Source organism: Diabrotica undecimpunctata, chromosome 4 (genome assembly GCF_040954645.1).
Source record: "Diabrotica undecimpunctata isolate CICGRU chromosome 4, icDiaUnde3, whole genome shotgun sequence".
Lineage (NCBI taxonomy): Eukaryota > Metazoa > Arthropoda > Insecta > Coleoptera > Chrysomelidae > Diabrotica > Diabrotica undecimpunctata.
In genome coordinates this window covers 96611113-96633392 of record NC_092806.1, presented here as the reverse complement: position 1 = coordinate 96633392, position 22280 = coordinate 96611113, and the positions used below count along the sequence as shown (strand labels likewise).

General features: G+C 32.6%; 1 protein-coding gene across 2 annotated transcripts in view; it reads right to left on the bottom strand.

Annotated features, from left to right (window-relative positions):
* Window positions 1-17819, bottom strand: part of shop (sulfite oxidase) — a 31925-nt gene extending 14106 nt beyond the window's left edge. Inside the window, exons 1-7 of one of the 2 annotated variants that reach the window (XM_072529956.1) lie at window positions 17802-17819; window positions 17282-17448; window positions 8349-8472; window positions 6042-6223; window positions 5678-5837; window positions 4152-4341; window positions 2378-2509 (exon numbers count right to left, since the gene is read on the bottom strand). In XM_072529956.1, the coding sequence (XP_072386057.1) occupies window positions 2378-2509; window positions 4152-4341; window positions 5678-5837; window positions 6042-6223; window positions 8349-8472; window positions 17282-17448; window positions 17802-17803 (957 nt within the window). In that variant the 5' untranslated portion in view covers window positions 17804-17819. Of the gene's footprint in view, window positions 1-2377; window positions 2510-4151; window positions 4342-5677; window positions 5838-6041; window positions 6224-8348; window positions 8473-17281; window positions 17449-17724; window positions 17754-17801 lie in introns of those variants that run through there. The other variant, XM_072529955.1, reaches the window with a different exon arrangement.
* Between the last annotated feature and the right edge of the window lie 4461 nt (window positions 17820-22280).

Sequence of the window (22280 nt, the reverse complement as noted above, 5' to 3'; positions counted from 1 at the left end):
AAAACTTCGCCTCTTGGAGCTGGTAATACGGCTTGCAAGTCATGACTAGTGACACTCAAATTATTTGTTATACGGGCTTCTTTGATATTCTGATTAAATTCAGATCTTGATAGATTCCTTTCTTTCTCGTAACTTTCATCCTTCAGTTTTAGTCCCTCCTCTTTATTTTCTGCATTCGTGGAAACATCATACAGTTCACACATATCTTTTCTTGGTGTGAAGAGGGATAGATTATACTATGTATTAAAAATATGAGTTTAACGCCTTTACTACATTCAGCTTGGTATATAACTTATCTCTAGCATTTAGATATTATCTCTAGCAGTTTGAGCACGGAGATAATGATTTTCGATACGAAGTATCTGTATGTCATCTTATACTTTTCTTTATTGTCTCGTGAAGTCGTGCATGTTTTCCGTGGCGTCTGTAAAATGATTTATACCATAAATAAAAAAAGTTACCTTCTTCCTAGTGAAATAACCTCTCCTCAATGGAGGTTGACTACTACAATTGCAAACTCCTCCCTGTATTCACTTGTTCTTATTATATGTTCAAAATTTATCCCTGTCTATTGTCGGATGTTTCTTAGCAACAATAGGCATTGCAGGTGTTTGTCCTTACACCTTTGTCCTGATGGCTTTGTTTCACGCACCAGTAATAGGTCGCTGGTTTTTTCCCTTGGGGAACAAGGTTTTTCCTTAGGGAAATAGGTTCACTTTATATATATATTTCTTTGAAGGACCACCCAGAAAACTGGGAAAAATGAAGATTCGAAAAGAACGTTTGAACAAATATATTTAAACAAATACAATGTATTTTAAACGCCGATAACTTGCATATAATACACACTTGTCAGTAATACAATATTGACACGAACTTATTAATATACCGACTGGTTTAAAACACTAATATGCCGCTGGGGCGAGTAGCCTGACGCTCCTTCCGTGCTGGAATTTGAACTGATCCTGATGTACACTCTCGCCCCTCAATCACAAACATTCCGAAATCTCCCCCCTGACCCCTCGACGTATTAAAGATATGTTTATTTTTCAAATACATTTAACTTTCAAATCATTGATAAAAACTACCTGAATAAGGGTATTTGTCTCAACTTGCGGAATTTTGGAATGCGTCAGAGGGTAATTTGGAAAATACTAATCCTTTCATTGTTACGATTCTATGAAGGTTTTAGAAACTTGTGTAGAAAGTTATTTAAATGCAAGATAACGGCGCTTTACAGATTATTAGTTAGTACAAAGAAATTTTATATATCTAAACTAATATACAGTATGATACAAAAATAAACTAAATAATATGATACAAAAATAGACTAAAAATATTAAGTATTGTTGTTACGCAACAGGCATTTCCATCGTATTCCTCTCTTTCCCTCGATATTTCCTTTCACTATTAGTTGAGCATAGTTGTACTTTTTTAATTTTTCAGTATGTGGCCTAGGTATGATGTTTTCCTAACTTTCACTGTATTGAAAAGTTCTCGTTTCTTGCCTATTCTATGTAGCACTTCTTGATTTGAGGTATACAGCGTCTATGAAATCTTGAGGATCCTTCAATATAATCACATTTCAAAGGCCTCCAATCTATGTATTTGCGGTTGATGTTTTAAGGGTCCTGTTTTAAGGGTCCAGTCAACCAGACGTAGCACATCCCAGGTACTTGAACTTGTTGTACTATTATGAAATGTTGAGGTATATTTTGATTTTTCACTATTTAATTACTTTTAACAACAATTCAATCCTCAAGCGAAAAGTAGCCTAAGTAGTCATATGTTATTAAACAGTAAATATATGTATTACACAGTACATATCTGGAAGTAACTCAAAATTAACATTTTTTGAGTTGTGACACTATTTTTATAAATGTGCGATATATTAAGATATATAGTGCTAGCCAAGAAGAGAAAACAGACACTCGATAGGGAAGGATGGAAGAATGTTTTGAAGCAGGCCAAGGCTCACGAAGGGCTGTAGCGCCAACTGGTGTGTGAGTGCTAGCCAAAAGGTCCCCTCCCCCCGAGGGTAGCGAAACCACAATTTTTGTGTTTATTTAATTTATTCTTCAAAATTAGCTTAAACTCAAACAAAATTAGTACGATTAGATAAGTATTTCAAAACCTTACAAACGAGATATTACTCGATATACGTACTCATTTAAAATTATCGTTTGCCGTTGCTCTGTAACGTCATCTATGCTATGACTATTAATTCACCTGTTCTGACTAGTTAAGAAACCTACATCCGTTTATTTCCTTCCTTCAAATGTTCCTCTTATAAGTATAACCGTTCAAAAGATACGACAGAGGGGCCTTTTGGCTAGCACTGTATAATATTGTAAAGAAAAAAAGAAACTACAGGTACCTGCACGTGTTTATAGTTTTGGTCGTTCTCGTCCATACCAGCAAGTAACAAAACATCGCGTAAATACACACCACTCCAAGTAGCGTTGCCGATAGCTGCTGCTCCCCAATTTAAACCTTTGACAGGTTTAATCTGAAATAAAACATGTAATTTATAATAAAAACTGATATAAGTTTACAATCAGATAGTTTTAGTTTCCCACAACAAAGTTATATATTTATTGAATATTATTAATACAATCTTCATTGGTTATCCAACTTTACCATGATAATCTGTTTTTAACAGGATATAGTAGTAGCCCTTCAGATTATTACAACGAAAAATATTGGTCTTTTTCTCATAAAAATCCGTTGGACGTTAATTTGCCGTTGTCATTATCGCACAGTGTTTTCGTAGTTCCGGAATAGTAGAGAATAAAAGGAATCAGGAAATAATCAAAATGTAAATAATACATTATTTTATGAAATCATCTGTTAAGGGTACGTGACAAAAATAATGAATATCGATGAACTGTAAAGGATGTCCGTTAAATATCTTATTAACAATAAAGTTTTACTATCTTGCAAATAATAATTATTGTGCGCAGTTTATTCCAAATTAAAAACATATGTTTTAATTTTTGAGAGTACAGCAAACAGTTTTCATTTAGTGTACAACGTGAAGCTGCCCATGTAGCTCAGAAGTGATGTATCCGCTTTTGGTACTGAATGATCTTTGTTCTATTTCCACTACAAAATAAAAAGGCATTGCGCAGGTCGCCGTTTCGAACGCCCTGGAAAATCTTGAAGTCGTAATCTGTGTAGAACAGCTCCTTTACACTTAATCGTTCTGAGTCGACGTTAAGTCAAGCTCCCATATTTTTATGTACATTTTGTAACGATAGCATCGCCGGCGCTTACCGCCGACTTGCCATCTCTCTACGCATGCACTCCCACCGACAAACTACCACTGCCATCGATGCGCACTAGGGATGTAACACTAGCAAAGATATAAAAAGACGTCCACCGCAACAACGAACCGAGTTCGGAGCGGAGCCCTCTAGGCTTTTGAGTATTAATCAAAGACCAACCGTCCTGGGAGCTCAAGCCGGAGTACTGATCTGGTAGCAGCTCCTACCCCAGGTCTTTGAGTATTGATTAAAGATCCAACCGTACTTCCCTTCGGCGATCAAGTATTGATTGATCGCTTACCGTTCCTTGTCCGTATCGAGTAGTGATCGATTGGCCACCTCTAACCTAGACTAAGTATTGATTAGTCTTCCTCGGTATTTGGATATTGACCAATAAATTATCCATCTGCTTCAACCATCCTAGTATCGCCAATATTTATTTTTCGCAGGTAACAACAGCGGAATGTAGCACCGTCGATCTTATTCACTAGAATTCATATTTTTGTTTATTGGACATATTATAAAAAAGTTAATTTTATTTTTTTATTTCAAATATATTTTTGTTTAGATTAAACTTGTGTTTTACAGAGTCTGGTGTGTAATAGAGCTACCAGTCATAACTTAATGATAGGCAGCACAGAAATATGCAGGAAAGCTGGCTATACACAATACGTTATACTCACGTTATACTTCGAAACGGGAACCAGATTAAAATACGAAGTGGAACAGATTAGATTTTAGTCTAATACGACATCAATTTTCTTTAATAGTTCATCACATATTTCATCGAAATATAAGATATCTACTATTTTTATTTAGGTTTATTTTAGGATTTTTAACTATTACTTTAATTTCTAAAGAATCAGAATTATAGAATATCTTTACCTTTATCATTTCACTTCGTCTATTACCCGCGCACATGATAGTGGCAGTGATGGTATGTTTTGGCATTTTCTTCAATTGGTCCAACGTAAAAACTGTTACTTTATTTTTTCCTTCAATCTCTATTTCCAATTCGTAACTATCTGCATTAATTTCTGGAACGGGTAAATGATTTCTAACGTAGAAAAGTTCACTAAAAACGTTATGAATAATACAATTTAAATACATTTAAAAATTGTAATAATAGTTATATATTAATGAGGTATGTTAATGAGAAATCTTAAAAGTAACGAAAACGAGAAAAAAACTCACGAGTATATAATTTAAGTTTAGGAACTAAACACCTTTGCCCGTGCCTTAATCCCTTCGCCTCAATCCCTTCTGCTCCTTTCCATATATGCTTAGTTGTATTTTCATACTAATAGGTTTTTATATATTTTAAAGTTCTTCAGGTTTTTTATAATTTAAGCTCAAAGTCGTTACGAATAAGCTAGATTGAACAACCGGGCTAGGCTTCACAAAGTTTTTTAACTGCAGAAAATACGCATAGTAGAGTCGAGTTTGCAAATAAATGTTTAATTCACGGGTAGAAATTTTGGAATAATGGAGTAGTCTCCAATGAAAAGACTTTTTAATCCCCATAGTAGAATTCTGGCAGTTTGCGTTCTAAAAACTCAACATTCGGAGAAAGTTATAGGTTCGGCTTCTACATGTGTTGGCAAATTGATGGAAGATTAAGCAGAGCATTACATAAAAATCTTATAATCAGTATTTTACCTTCCGACACGTAAGTAATCAATTTGGTATAATTTAATTTATTATAGTTCAGAGCATGTGGATCCACAACAACATAAATATTTTACTTTGGTTAGCAAAAAAATCCATGTGCATCCAATTTAAAGCCCATTAAAAATGTATGTGGTTTTAATCAAAAAGATATATCAAAGACACTTTAGATCTGCGAACCGCGGTGAACTACATATTAACGTCTTGAGAAAAGCTCGCAGATTCTTACGACGTGCCATTTAAGTTTGCCGATGTCAATAAGATTAGAAAATGTTTTGGCAGCTAATGATTTTTCAATAAAATGTCAATAATGTTATTCTCCTTTTCTTATTATTCTTTTTGTGTAAACAATGTGCCTCCAGTAAGTTGTCGTTCCATCGTTTTTGTGGTCTTCCCACTGATCGCCTTCCTATTGAGGAACCGTTGTTCGCCGTCTTTACTACTCTATTTATTGTCATTCCGCTTATATGATCATTCAATTCTACTCTTCTATTTCTTACCCAGTTATTTATGTTTTCCACCTTCTCCAAAATAATTAAAAGTAATATATTTTTATCCCAATATTCCCTCTCTTCTTTATTGCACCACCGACCAAAGCCAGAGATATATGAATGAATTTCAGTAAAAACTCCACAATAACCAAAAGCATTTACATTTGGGTTACGCCGACTGTACTCAACGATCGATAAAATGATAAACAAAAGATAATGAACATATTTTAAGATTAAATGAATTACATTTACTTTGGCGTTAAAAAGCTTTCTACTAGCAGCTCTGGCGGTAATTCAGCATTGAATGGTTTGACACAAGCTGGTTGCAATGCTATATGCCTTTTAGGGTCTGTTGAATATGGGTCTGACATATCTGAAGTAATATGTTTCATTTCATCTGCTTTCAAATTTCCTGAAAAAAACATTTTATTGCATATTATTTTTATATGTGACAAGGGTTCTGATATATTGAGATTCAAGCAAAGACACATACATATAATCCAGTTACAAATTTCAGCTTTGTGTAGAAATAATAAACTACTCTATATTTTCTATCTAGACGAGCCTAAAACTTCATTAAATATCTCGCATAAAATAATAACAAAATTTGATTTACCTATTCGATAAGATTCTAAAATTTCATAAACATGTGGATTTTCATGTATACCATACAACATCCAAAAAGGTTCAACTGAACTACCTGCTGCTATCAAAATTTGATCTCCACCTGGATGTCCTTCAACGAACTCTGTGATGTTATAAACCCCTTCTTTATAGGTTACCCATATTCCTGTTTCTCTAAAATCGTAAAAATTATATAAGTAGTTCTGCATGTTTGAATCAATAATAAAATCAAACTAGTGTTACGCAAAAGGGAAAGAAACAATTTGTATGAAGTAATTAGTATAAAATATAGAGGCTACATTCGGTCAAAGAAAAAAATGTATACAAGAAACGTTTGTACATACAAAAGATAAAAATTCTTCTTCTTCCAATGGCGCTACAGCCCAAATTTTGTGTAGACCTTATAAAATTTCTGCCTCCAACATTGGCGGCACGTGTCGCTCAACCCCCAATTTCTAATAATTATCAGGTTTTGTACGTCTACAGGCATTTCACTCTCACATCTTTTCCCTGGCCTCCCTTTGGTTCTTCTGCCCTGCATTAAATTGTCTAGATCTCTTGGCTATTTTTCGTCATCTATCCTCAATAAATGACCAGCTAATCAAAGTCTCTGGGGCCTGAGCAAATTCTGAGATACGTATTCCCTTACACAGTTGGTAGTTTATAATTGTATGTGAAACTCCATATCTCACTTTCGTTGAACGGTCCAAAGATCTTCCTTGGAATTTTTTTTAATCGACCGTTCCGACATCCATAGCTTATCTATGAGTGGTCTAATAATAGTTTTATAGATCTTAATAATCGATTTTCGGTATAAAATTACGATGAGTAATATATAAGAACTCGAGAAAGCGACTTTCTAGAATTTTTCTCGAGAAATATTGCTTTTTATTATTATTATTTAATGTTTGCTTCTTCTGTTTCCTCCGTATTTAATTCGACTATTAGAAATATGAACCTTTTAACTGTTTCAATATTGTCCTCCGCTACAATTTCGTTCCTGTTTTCTCCTGTTCTTTTTTGTTTTAATTTTTGTGTCTTTTGAATGTTTATTTTTAGTCCAATCTCTTTTATCGCCCTTTTCAGTTGCATATATATTTCGTTGCGTCCTTTGCCATGCGTATGATGTTAATGTCAATGGCGTATGGGGCACGCTGTACTGATTTGTTTATTAGAAGATTGGCTCTTTTGACAGTCTACTGTTTTATGGCATATTCCAAAGCTCGTTTGAACAATTTCGGGACCAACCCATCGCTTTGTTTCGACCTTTTAAATGTTTGAAAGCTTGCAGAACAAATTCATTGCACGCAGGCCGTTGGTGTTGTTAAGTCAAGTCCATTGTTGCTTTTGTTAGTTGGATCTATTTTAAAACTATTTAAGGTGTAATATTACTGGCTTCTGGTGATTGAATCATATAACTGTTTGAATTCATAAAATTGATTTAACTTGTAAAATGTTTTTGTAAGTTGAGCACAAGAAGATTATGCCGCAATAATTTTCACCCTTCCGCTTGTCCCGTTTTTGTAGATTGTGCAAATGATCAAAGTTTTCTAATCGCTAGGAATGTTATCCTTATTTTTAGTCAACAGAGTCTATATCATTCTCTTAAATGTCGGGGTTATTTATATTCAACTAAATCGATTCTTTAAAAATTTATTACTATTTTCTGTATCTTGTCACTTTCGATTCTTTTTGCCTTTATCATATTTTATTCACACACGTCGTACTTCTTTCCTCTCTATTTGTCCTTTCTATGTAATTGTATGCTTCGTTTTTTTCATTTGTGACCCGTTTACATTCATTCTAATATTTCGCCCGATGGTTTTTCTTACCAATTATCTTTTTTTATACTTAACATTTGCCTTTATTGCTTCCCACAATTATTATCTATGTTGTCTATGTTTGTAGAGTTTGGGTTATTTCTGTCTCGTACGTCTGTTTGGGATTTTATTATCTCAGTTTTTTCAAATGCAGTTGTTCTGTATCTTTCTGGCTGTCCTGTTTCTCGACATTCTGTAACTATATTTTATTGGTAAAATTAATTATAAATTCCAAGAATTGTATTTCTTGCCTATTTGTGCATTAATCTCGCTACTAAAAGCTTGATGCCATTTCTTAGAGAATTATAATACATTTATTAGTAGAGTTGTAGAAATTAAGATATAAGAGTAATCTAGTTGTCAGAATAGTACTTATACAAACATATGTAAGTATCGAAAAATATGGTACAGAGCAAAAGTCAGTTAAGCATTCGAATAAAAAAAATTCTAAAATGTTACCGTAAATGTGACTGACTTACTTTGAATTATGAGCTGCGATTTCATCCAAACTATACACTGGCAAGTTTGATCTATAATTTCCAGGAACTGCATCGCTTTTATCTGATTGTGGACTTTCTTTAGCCAGTACAACTTTTTTATTACCTAAATAATTAACAATTATCTACAGGCTGTTTTACTAAAAAATTCTAATACGTTTGTGAACAATGAGGACACCATTTGGTACTAGGCCTACTTTTTTAAACCATATGTACTTCATTACACATTATAAGAGATGAGATTATCGAAATTTGTAACTCTTTAAAGATAGACACAGATACAGTTAAAAGTTAAAGGGGATAAATTTAATGTACCTGTATTAAATTTTGTAAATAGAGGTACATAAATAAGAATTTATACAGACTTAGCAATAATATTTGATTACACTATACATAATATATATACATATATATATATATATATATATATATATATATATATATATATATATATATATATATATATATATATATATATATATATATATATATATATATATATATATATATATATATATATATATATATATATATATATATATATATATATACATAGTTTTCACATTTTCGTCATATTTTAATATAAAAAAGTGTAGTATATATATATATATATATATATATATATATATATATATATATATATATATATATATATATATGACGAAAATGTGAAAACTTACCTATCGCGAGGATTAAACCTCGCGTTTGTCTACCTTTTAGTTCAAATTATACTTTTTAAATTTTAAAGTTTTAAGTTACGATTATCATAAAAGATTAAATAGGGGGGTGAGATATTTTTTTGAATTTTGTTTTATTTATTTTTTATTCAATAGTATAACTCTTCAAGTGTCCAGTTAAAATTTCAGAGTGATCGGAGTAAAATTGATGGAGTTATAGGCATTTAGCAGTGATTGAGATGAGTAAGTGAGGTGAGTGAATGAGGTGAGTGAGTGAAGTGAGTGAGTGAGGTGAGTGAGTGAGTGAGTGAGTGACACATAATCTGGTGTTCTTAATTTATATCTGCTTTATAATGAAGGTAGACTTTAGAACAAAGTTTTGGGTTTTCCTATCTCTTATAATTTGTAATGTACAATATAGTGTGTAACTTATATGTTTCTTCGGAACTCTGATCTAGATATATCACAATATTTCTGCATACAATTTTGATACTGGTTTAAGTAAAATTAAAATATGTTTATATAAGCGAGTTGTTAAGGCTGAGCTAAATTAAATATTTTAGGTTCTTGTACTGTTATTCCCCTCTAGTTAAAATCTGAAATTTAGAAGTGTACAGCAAATTTCACAGCAAGTAGGGCAGAGGTGCCACTTATGGCCACTACCCCACCTATGGCCATTTCACTATGATTAGTTGGATAATACGGATGGCGTTCATCAGCCAATAAGGTTGAAGCTGCTTACATGTCCAATAATTCCATAGTAAGTGGGAACAGTGATATAAACCTATCTAACTGATCTATTCATTTCATTGTTGATGTTTGAGTGGTAGCGTGTTGCACGTGTCAAGCTACTAATGAATTTTCTTAGAATTTTCAAGAAAGATATCTGATTGATGGATTCGACCGTTACTTGATGGAAATTCATTTTATGTAACAATAAAACACTGAAAACTTTGTTTTCAAAACTTCCACAAATTTTTATTTTAAATTATTATCACTACAGCTGTTTCGGCTGATTGCCTTTCTCAAGTGATCTGTTTTTGGCATGGGTTTACACTTTATAGTCTCTAATGAAATAAGTTGAGGAGGGGAGAACTGTTTGTCTCAAGCTGGTCATTCAGAATTATATCTGTGTTTTTTAATTTGTTGATTTCCATAGATTCTAACAAAGATAGCTTAAGGCCTTTATTTTGAATGTGTAGAATTTTAAATTCGTCATCAAAAGAATGATTATGATCTAGAAGGTGAAGTGCGTATGTAGAATCTGTTTTTCTATTATTGAAAGCCCTTTTATGTTCTGCTATTCGTTTATTAAAATTTCTACCTGTTTGACCAATGTAAGTTTTTGGGCAGTCGCCACATTTAAGTTTGTACACACCACTGTGTAGGTGTTTTTTATGTTGGCTCTTATTGTTTTTAATATATTTGCCTAGGTTATTATTTGTTCTGAAAGCTGGTGTTATTCCTTTCTTTTTTATGTGTTTGGCTATTTTTGTTGATATTTTGCCTGTATATGTAATCGAGCAGAAGGTACTGGGTTTTTTCTCTGGTGGTGGAAATACTAAGTTCAGGGCTTTCTTGTGTAGTTTTTGATTTAACATTTTATTAATTGTTTGTTCGTTGTATCCATTGTTTACTGCTATTTGTTTAATGATATTTAATTCTGTCTCAAAATTGTATTTTGACATAGGAATTGCTGTTAATCTATGTAACATACTATGATAGGCTGCCAGTTTATGTTGTGTGGGATGGGATGATGAATTGTGAATAGTCGTGTCAGTATGGGTAGGTTTATGAAATATGGAGAAGTCATGTTTGTTTTTAAGTTTGGTAATTTTTAAATCTAAAAAATTTATGGATTTATTTTGTTCTGTTTCTATTGTAAATTCAATATGACTATGAAGAGAATTAATATAAGATAGAAATTGGTCGAGTTGCCTGTTAGTTCCTGTGAAACATACCAGTACATCGTCTACGTATCTCCACCAATATAAAAACTGTTTGAATATGGGATGTTTTGAAATCTTTGTCTCTAGATGATCCATAAAAATATCTGATAGCAATGGGCTTAGAGGATTGCCCATTATAAGTCCTGCACTGTTATTTGTATATAATTCATTATTAAATTCAAAGTAGTCCTGGTTTATGCAAACTTCAAGAAGATGTAAAATTTCAGATGTAATGATTGGATTTGTATTATTTTGGTCTAAAAGGTTTTTTACTAGAATAAAAGTTTCTGTAGGAGGGATACTAGGAAAAAGATTTTTTACGTCAAATGAAATTAATCTGGAGTTGTTAGGTAACTGAAAATGTTGTATTTTATTAACTAGTTCTATTGTATTTTTTATGGTAAATTTAGGTGAAAATTTAGTGTGTTCTAAAATAATCTCTAACAGTTTTTTTGAAAGTTTATATGACGGAGCTGTATAAAAAGACACTACAGGTCTTATTGGGTGATGCGGTTTGTGTAGTTTAATGAAAGAGTATAATTTAGGAGGCTGTGGGTTCATGATACTGAGGTATTTCTGTTCTATTGGATTTACTATTGATTTTGAATTTTCTAACGCTAGCTTAATTTGTTTTTGATACTTTTCTGTTGGATCTTTGTGTAACGTTTTAATGTTTTGATTATTTAAAAATTCTATTGTTTTGTTATTATATTCTATTTTATCTATAGCAATAGTAGTGTTACCTTTGTCTGCTTTTGTAAACACTATGTTGTTTTCTATTGATTTATTTTTAATTGAAATGGCTGTTTTATTCTCTTTGTAACAGGAATTTTTGGTTTCACTACACACATCTGTGATAGATTTTGCAATTATACTTTTTTCGATATTGTTAACAGTTTTGTTTTAAACACAACTTGCCCCAACATAATAATCAGAAAACTTTAGAATATTTAGGTGTAGAATGTGAAGTAGCATTAAACATTCTAGATCATAATCATTCTTTTGATGACGAATTTAAAATTCTACACATTCAAAATAAAGGCCTTAAGCTATCTTTGTTAGAATCTATGGAAATCAACAAATTAAAAAACACAGATATAATTCTGAATGACCAGCTTGAGACAAACAGTTCTCCCCTCCTCAACTTATTTCATTAGAGACTATAAAGTGTAAACCCATGCCAAAAACAGATCACTTGAGAAAGGCAATCAGCCGAAACAGCTGTAGTGATAATAATTTAAAATAAAAATTTGTGGAAGTTTTGAAAACAAAGTTTTCAGTGTTTTATTGTTACAAAGATATCTGAAATCATCATTTTCAATCCATTACTATATGATAATTTTTCTGCACTGGAAGTGCTAAATAAAATATATAGACACTTTTTATATTTCATTATAATTAATAGTATGCCATTTGGAACAATTAAGGGAGTCATAAGTGGAAACTAAAAAATCACTATTTAAGTACCCACTTATGGGTACTTAAATATGGCCAGCAGGTTGGCCATAAGGTAAACAAAATCCACTTTTGGCCAGTTTACTTTTCTACTAATGTAGCATATTTAAATAAATATACCTGTTTTATTTCTTTTAGTGAAAATGCCAAACGTACTGACGAATAATAAAAGCAAAGTAGAAAAGGTAAAAATCCGAAATTGCAGTACTGACCTTAAAAAGTAAATTTGGCTTTAAAAGCCATATCCGCAGGAATGCATATTCGACTCAACACTTGGGAAAGCAGACTGAAGACCTCCTAGTTGAATAGATTTTAACTTGTGCGAAGATGGGGTTTTAAATTGATAAAGACTTTATTTCAGGTCATTGAGTTCAGTACAAAAACTTTTTCAAAAGGCAAATATTAAAACTCCTTTTGTCAATGATCGCCCTGGCAAAAATTTGTGTTACAGCTTCTTTAACAGACACAAGCAACTTTCCCAGAAAAGAAGCAGAATAAGTACATTCACGGTGGTAGAGACGCACAGTAACTGAAGAGAAAATACGTAAATGGTTCAACCAGGTTCATATGAATTTAAGCGATATGAGTGCTACCAGTTATATTAGATAATCAGAAAAGGATTTATAATATGGATGAAACATGTTTCTGTTTAGCCCTAAAAAGTAGTACTGTAATTGGACCGTGAGGAAAAAACATCTATGATGAACGAACCTCATCAGATAAGGAAAATGTAACTACGCTTTTCACAGTGAATGCATAAAGAAAATCGCTCCTCCTTTAACAATTGTTAAATATGACAGGATTCCGACCGCTGTGTGTGAAACAGCTCATAAAACCGGAGATACACATGCCTGTTACTAGCATGATGGCATACCAGTACTTAGCAAGCACCAGCTACTGTCCTCAACTGGCAAGTGTGTACATTAACTTTCATCCTAGCTAATCGAAAAGAATTTGATTTTTCTTGCTAGTCATCATCATCATCACTGGCTCGACAACCCTTTTTGGGTCTTGGCCTGTTCCAGGATTCTTCTCCATTCTTATCCGTTTCATGGTTTTTTCTCAAGTTTTTTATTTTTAAGGTTATTATATCATTTTCTATTTGTTCTGAGTATCTCAGCTTCGGTCTTCCTCTTGTTCTTTTTCCTACTGGCATCTGTTTGAATATTTTGTTTGGTATTTCGCCTTATTCCATTCTTTCTACATGTCGTATCCAACGCAGTCCTATTTTAATGAATGTTATAATATCCGGATCCTGGTATATTTTGTATAGTTCAGAGTTGTATCTTCTTCGCCATATTCCGTTTTCTTTTGTGCCCTTATATATGTGTCGCAAGATTTTTCTTTCGAAGGTGGCTAACAACGTTTCCTCTCTTTTAGTGAGTGTCCAGGTTTCTGAGCCGTATGTGAGTACCGGTCTTATTAGGGTTTTATATATTTGGCATTTTGTTTTTCTTGTGACGTTATCTGATCTTAGTTGCCTAATTAAGCCATGGTAACATTTATTGGCAATAAATACTCGCCTCTTCACTTCCTCCGCAACGTTATTATCAGACGTGACTAGGGATCCCAAGTATATAAAGTTTTTTACCCCCTCAATGTTGTATTCTCCTATTGTTATATTTTGTGGCTGCCTTATTTCTGCGTTTTTACTTACCTGCATATATTTTGTTTTGGTCTGATTGATTTTAAGACCACTATTTTGTGCAGCTCGTTCTATTTGGTTGTATGCCTCTATTATTTCTCTTCTTGATCTTGCGATTATGTCAACATCATCTGCAAATGCTAGTATTTGCACGCTTTTATTAATGATTGTTCACGATGTATTGACTGTTGTGTCCCTTTTCTTGCTAGTGGTATGCTGTAAGATGCGAGGCGCATACGTGGGGAGTGTCACTGGCATGTATGAACGCGCGCTATCGCTACAGGCATCGGCATGCCAGTAGCTAGCAGAGAATTGTTAGATTTGTTATGTTGGTGATAAAAATTAATCGTTTTATTTTTAAACTTGTTAATTTAAAAAATGTTTCGTTGGGGTGATGAAAAAACCATCAAACTTATTGCTATATATCGAGAATTGAAGTGTCTTTGGAATTCTGAATCATCTCTATATAAAAATAAAATAGCCCGTGACAATGCTTATACACCAAAATCCCAAATTGTTCTCTTTTTTGAGTTCCGCTTCGCATTCATTATTAAATTTCTAACAATATCCGTGGTCATTAGCAATATTTGCTTGTTTAATTCATTCCGAATACCTTATTAATTACAAAACAAGTACTTATAAAAACCACTCGATTGTTTACTAGCACTGGCATGTGTCAAAATCGACCCTGCTTTTAATTTAAATCGCAGTATCGGCAAGCGAGCTACTGGCATGCAAATTGCTAGCAAATGTGTTTTGTGCTTGCGAGTTACTGGCCTATGCCAGCAACTGGCATGCCAGCTACTTTCCCAATTTACTGGCATGTGTGTACCCGGCTTAAAAGTTGAGGGTTATGGAAAAGTCTAGGAGGCTGGATTACTGCAAAATATTTTTTTGAGTATTTTTTAAATGTTTTTGTAGCCTACCTAAAGGAGTCTGAAATAGAGTTGCTTGTTCTTCTCGTTTTAGATGGACATAAATTCAATCTGACCCTAAATTTAAGTAAATTTTGCAGAGAAAATCAAATAATGGCACAGGCTCAGTTGATTGATGATCCAAAAATGACCTCAAATATAATATCGGAATATAAAGTCACAGGTCTGTATTCTTTTTCAGAAAATAATGTGGACTACAGTAAAATTGTATTGAGAAAACCCGATATGTTTCCAACTAAAGATAGATATTAACACTGAAGCCACAGTTTTCCTTAACTATTTAGAATCAAAAATTGATGTGCTTCTCCTGAACCAATTTAAGACAACAAAAAGAAGAAACCTAGAATGGAAAGATATTGAAAAAAAATGGGTGTAAAGTATTTGGTTTCAAATCACAAAAGGAAGTACATACATATAATTTTAACCACATCACATGCTAGAAATAGCATGAATGGATATCAGTTTTTGTCCAGATAATGTAAAAGAAGTCAAACATAATATTTTTTGTACAAAAACCGATTCTTTCTTTGTATTTTACAATGTGCTCCATTACCCTTAACAAAAGGAACCGGTCAAAGAAAAAAAGAATACACACCAAGTGGGTGGAGGATCATGAAGAATATGAGAAACTTAGAAATGATAAAGAAAAACAAAAGCAGGAAAGGAAGCAGGTTCGAGAGCATAACAAATAGATGAAGGGGCAAAAAAGGGTTAAAAAATTTAACAAACTTAACATAAAACAAAACTTAAAATGAACTTTGATCAGATAAAAGGCATATATCGAGCACAGTTTAATTAAATCTTGCCCAAGTACTTTCGATCCCTAGATCATCTTCTTTATTCGAGCATTCAACCTTATATTTATTTAAAACTTAAAATGACAAAACCTAAAAAACAAGATCTAGATTCAGGCTCTTCAGAAGAAGAACAGGAAGACTGGAAGGAAACTGGTAGTAGTGGAGATAATGTTAACTTCATGGAACCAGAACAAGAAAATATTGAAATGTTCAATAACAATGATCTCAAATTGGGAGAGTTTGTGCTTGCCAGATTTAAGTAACTGGGTAAAAGATCGATGATAACATAAATATATTGTCAACATTATAGGTAGCTTTTTATCAGAAGAGTATGAGATACAATGTTTCAAAAGTACTAATGAAGAGAAAACTGTATTTTGTCCTATAGAAAATGGCGTTTACATTATAGGTAAAGGCGACATTTTGGGAAAACTACCTGAACCCATTGCCAGCGACAAAAAAAAATTTAAGACTATTTTTCCAGGTCAACTAGATATTTATAAACAAATATGAAATCATAAACACAATTTACAAACTGTTCCATTGCTTTTTAGTCATTTGCCTTACCAAAAATTTATTTTGTTTTACCTATTTTTGTAGTTTAATAAATATTTAACCATATACATATCAACTTGTAGCTCTATTTTTAACTAGTTTTTGGCCAAAAGTGGGGAAACTCTATGGCTAAATGTAGAAACAGATGGCCAAAAGCAACAATTTTTGTAGTTCAAACTATAAAATGTTACAATATTTTCATCATGAATTGAATCTTTATGATCAGTTGATGTCCTAGTAGCGCTGATCCTACATGTTTCTCAATAGATAAATAATTAAAAAAGTTCTTAAAGTGGCCATAAGTGGTGCCTCTACGTTAGATAACATAATATACTTTAATATTTATTTTAAAGAAGTAAAGCCAAATATGTAGCATAAATTGCACCCTTAATTTTAAAATATATTTAACACTTCTATATTTAACAAGGTGTGAAAAATAGAAACATTAAAAAAAGAATATATTTAAGTATTTTTCTTTCAGGGAAAGATTGATCATGTTGTGGCAATGTCCAATTGGCACATGTATTTGGATGATAATTAATAAATAGTTGAATGTATGTATTATTTATTCTATCTAATATACAGTTTAGGTTTATAAACTTAATAGGTACAATAGAATATTTTGCTTGTGGTCAAGTTGTCTGTGGTATGAATATAATTTTGTTACTAAATGTTAGTGAAAATATTTAAGTCAAATGTATAAGAATACCTATGAAATTATTAATGAAAATTACAAAATACTAGTATGATGCCTGTTCTTGTTTAATCAGAAGACACAGTGGTAAATATCAAAAAAAGTATGTGGTACTTAAATATGAATTATATCATATGGGAAATTTTGACCAAACTCCTTGTTTTAAATGTTATTTTCAACGAAACTGCGTACATAAAACACTACTTACCTACTAAGTAGTATCCAATACAGCCAGTTACTAATCCACCTATTAAAATGTTTTTTACTTTAAATGTTGAGCTATCTTCTTTATGAAAATTCTGTTTTCGACTACCTATTGTAGAATAATATAAAGATTGATATGCTGTCCGACATATGTTTGTTCTTGAAATCGTCCTAGAAAACATTTTTCTTTGAGTTTTGTTATATAAAAAAAATATATCTATACACACAACAAAAAATCACTATCTATAGAGGGTTAAAACATTTTACATGTTTACAGTTTGTAACATAAATGTACAACAAAACTTAATTTAGATTAACAAGATAATCATTTAAAACGTTCTTTTTAAATACATTTTCCAAACATGGATAAGTTTGGTTATAAAATTGTGATGAAATATGGTAAATGGATTAAAAGACAGTTGTTATTGAACTTTAAAAGTTGGTAACCTTACTCTTATCATATTTAAATGACGAAGAATCCAAAAAAAATTCTAAAAATAAACTTTAATATTGGGTTTATTTACATTTACAATATTTATATTTGGCTTGGCGCCCGGTAATTGACAATTATCAGGTGGTACATAGATATAGTGATTTTTTGTTCAATACGGTTCAATCAAAAATTCATATAGTTCTAACCAGGGACGTAACGTGAGATGATGGTATGGGTATGGGTTATAAACTTAGATATTATAATAAACTTTATTAGAAGGATATTATTTATTATTTTTAATGGGAATTGACCTAAAAGGTCAGTTTATTTTAACGTTTCGATTTCCACTTCGGACATCGTTTTCATAATAAGATTCAGAGGTGGAAATCAAAGCGTCTAGAATGAAACTGAAATATTAAAATGTCAAAAGAAAATAGCTTCATTTGTATACCACGCCCCTTTGCTGCCCAAACGACTTAATCAAACAACTAAAGGGACAGGGTAGACCGGCTATGTCGACTTGTCGACTCTGCTATCTCATCGCGGTGAGTTCCTATGCCTAAAGTATAACATAATTACATATTATGTGGTGTTGTTATTTATATCATGCCTTGATTACTATCGATAAATTATCACGGTAATGTCGTTAAAGGCAGCATCGATTACTACTATCTCGATAAAAGGAAGCTGCTAGCTGCTAGAAAGGAGTGTGAAGAGCGACAGAAACGGTTGAAAAATCACATATCAACAAAATAATGCTACACATAATCAATGAGAGAGTGAAAAGTTTCCTATAAAGAGAAATACCGCCAGAGCAGCTGGATTTACCAAAGGTAGAGGTAGTCTAGAACATCTTCTGAGCATAAGACAAATAATAGAAAAATCTTGGGAATTAAATATCCCACCATATATTTGTTTTATAGATTATCGCAAAGCTTTCGACAGGATCAAATGCAACACATAGAATAAATACTAATAGAAGTAGGCGTATCACAACAGTCAATTTCAGTTATAACTGAACTATATGAACATTCTTCTGGAACACTAGCCACACTTTCACTCAAACTCCATCCAAAACAAGGTGTCATAAAAGGATGTATACTGTCTTCACAATTATTTTATATGTAATACGGGGATCATAAGAGCGCTTGAAGGATAGGAAAAGAACGTGTCAATAAACAACCTACGTTTTGCAGATGACACAGCCACTCTTGCAAATAATTAAGAAGAGTTAATTGATCTCATATAACTGGTAGAAAACGAAAGTCAAATATTTGGTCTGCAGTTAAACATCTCAAAGATCGTGATAGTGGATATACTACATAACGATCATCCACACATATCTACGATTGACTGGCTTAAGGTTGTGAGCTCATACTTATTTCTGGGATCATTGATCACAAACACAGGGTCACTACAAGAATAAATAAAACTTAGATGTGTAGAAAAATATGGAAAGACTCTCAAATTTCACGAACTCTAAATATGAGGTTAATCAACTGCTTAATATTCCCAATATTGACATATGGATGTGAATCTTAAACCCTATGACAAGCAGAAAGATATATGCCACTGGAGAATATTACTAATTCCGTGGATCAATCACAGGACAAATAATTCAATTTTAACTGAACTTAAGGTCAGAAAATTACTCTCCAGCAATGTCCATCTCCAAAAATTAAAATACTTTGGACATTTTATGAAAGCAGACATAGAAAACATGGCAAGACTTATTATCCAAGGAAAGGTAAAAAGCCGAAGATCCCCAACAAAGATAGATCGACCAAATTACAGGAATATGCAAAAGTCTTATACATGAGTTAAAAGAAAAGATGACCAGAGACAGAGATCTTTGGAGACAGACAATACACGACATCACGATGACCACTATACTCCTTCCAGAGGGACTGAAGAGAGAGAGAGAGAGAGATTTATTCAACGAATATGTCATGTATAGAGTCCTTCAAGCCTTCTCTTGTAGTGCAATCGGCATGAACAAAATCCAAATAAGATGCGCATTGATACCACAATTCTATGACCTTCATGAATTCGTCACAAATCAGGTAGGTGTTATCTGGGCTAGATGGATCCTCATTGTCTAGTTTATCGTTATCACAGATGTCTTTCTTGTCATATCCCGATTCCTCCGTTTTACTATCTTGACATAATCTCTTTAACATGGGTTGATTTTTTGACCTCTTTGCGAAACATATTTTCTTTATGTAGTAGCTTCCTTCTTCTTTTTGCTCTCTTTCCTCTGGTCAGATTCTTCGATAACATCCTTTTTATGGCAGCTGCCTTCTCGTTTCTCTATTCAGATCAGCTTCTTTGAGAATCCTTTATAAAAGTTATATAATTTAAAATACCCAATCGGGCTATATCACAAAACTTTTTCGGAATCCATGTTCCATCATCAGTGCACTACAACTTTTAGGTGTATTGAGCCACTAAATATGTGGGTAAAAACCCGTTAAAATTTGTTATTTAAATTTAGATTACATTATATTGTGATAAATTCTAAGATGTTAAAGTTACCAGTGGATTTGGTAACATGGCCGCCATGGTACCAAATGTAAAGAGACAGCATTTACTGAAAAAGACTGGGTAACTTTGTTCTTCTTAAAGACAAACAAAGAAATATTAGAATTTTCTGCAGATCCAATGTATAACATTGACGAGACTGGCATAACGACGGTACAAAAACCTTCAAGAATTTTGCGCCTAAAGAGACAGAAACAAGGTGGTTCTTGGTTGGTGGACCGTTACAATAGTTTGTGCGATAAGTGCGTCTGGAGGATACATTCCATCGATGTTAATCTTCCCCAGGAAGAGGATCAATGCTAAACTTCAAGATAATGGCCCGATAGGTGCTATATATTACTGCTCCGACAATGGCTGGATAAATAACAAGCTGTTTTATAAGTGGTTAATGTCCTTTAAATATAATGTCCATATTAATCCACTGTTTTATACTAGTCCAGTTTTACTGTCCATACTAGTCCTGTTTTATTAATACTTGACAATCACACCAGTAATATTTCACTGAAGATATATTAATTTCTAGGAGGGAGCCTATATTAAAGAATGTGAATTATGTATATCTCCTAGCACATCAAAATCACAGAATAACTAACTTTCAGTTAGCTGAGGGTTTTAACAAAGTCCATATTTGCTTGCTCAATAGTTTCTACCAGTCGTAGAAAATGAAGTAGAAGGCATTAGAGCATCTGATATCGAACAACTGAAAGATCAGGTTATTAATAAAAATGACATTACTCCAGAGATAGTCCCACAAGTAAATTCTGAAATAGATCCAAATCCTGGAGCATTAAAGCCAATGTTTCTTTTTCGGATTTATTATCACTACCAAAAGTCCACACACTCTATCTAAAAAAACCAGGACGTGTACAAAGAAACGACCTGAAATCCTGACATCCACCACATCGATGAAGAATATTCTCGAAGAAACTCACTTGAAGAGGAAAGAGAGAAACGAGAAGAAGGTAGCTGCTACAAAAAGAAACGTGTTAAGAAGATTAAATTTAAACAAAGTGAAATTAAGGAATCCGGATATGACGAGAAAGACATCTGTTATGATGATGAACTAGATGATTGGATCCGAATAGCCCAGAGAACATCTGCCTGATTTGTGGAGAATTTGAGAAGGAGAGAGAATTGTAGTATCAATGTGCATCCTGTTTGGGTTGGGCTCATGCTCCTTGCACTGTGAGAGAAAGTTCGAAGGATTATATATGTGATATATGTGTTTAAATAAACAGTTTAAATTATAAAATGTTTTCTAATAAAAAAAATCAAACTGAATTTTTATAATTTGCGTAAAATTTTCCGATACACTGCGTAAAATTAGCCACATAGATGTGTAATTTTGCGCACCAACCAAAAGAATTGAATTGATCATTTCAGTATATGTATTTACCGTTTGACTCTATGTGTCTTATGTACGTCTAGGATTAACTTTCATGAGTTAACTATATGAGTTTGAATAGTTTTAATAGCTTAATAAACAACAATAAAGACGATTTTGCTTAAGTGCGTAGAATTCCCCCACCTTCCCTTAATACTTTCTAATGCTTCATTAGAAATTTGTTAATGTAAGATCACACATTAACTTTTTTTGTATTTGTGCGACGGACTTGGTTGCAATGCTTGCTTGCTTTTTATACTGTTCTGTATTGGTATTTGTACGTCTGTTTTGTTTTTTGGTTTTTGTTGACCCTGTTGTAGGACCCCTCCTTCTTTTGAGGGTGTAGTAGTTGTATTCATAGCGGCGTATAAAGTAAAATGACCAATTTAAAAGAAACTGAAAATAATCGAAAAGTAGAGTGTTATCTCCAGAATAACGGTGTTTAATTCTGAAAGTGGAGGGTTCTTTTAATTTAGAAAAAAATAACATGGATTCATTGACATCTGTTATGGCAGTTCAAAACCGCACACATGATGCTTGCGGTATCTCAGAGAGGTCATTCCAGAGAAATAACAGCATAAATGAGGATGAAATAAATAAAGTAAGAGAAATAGTAGACTAAGTAAGTCAATTAATTTTACAATG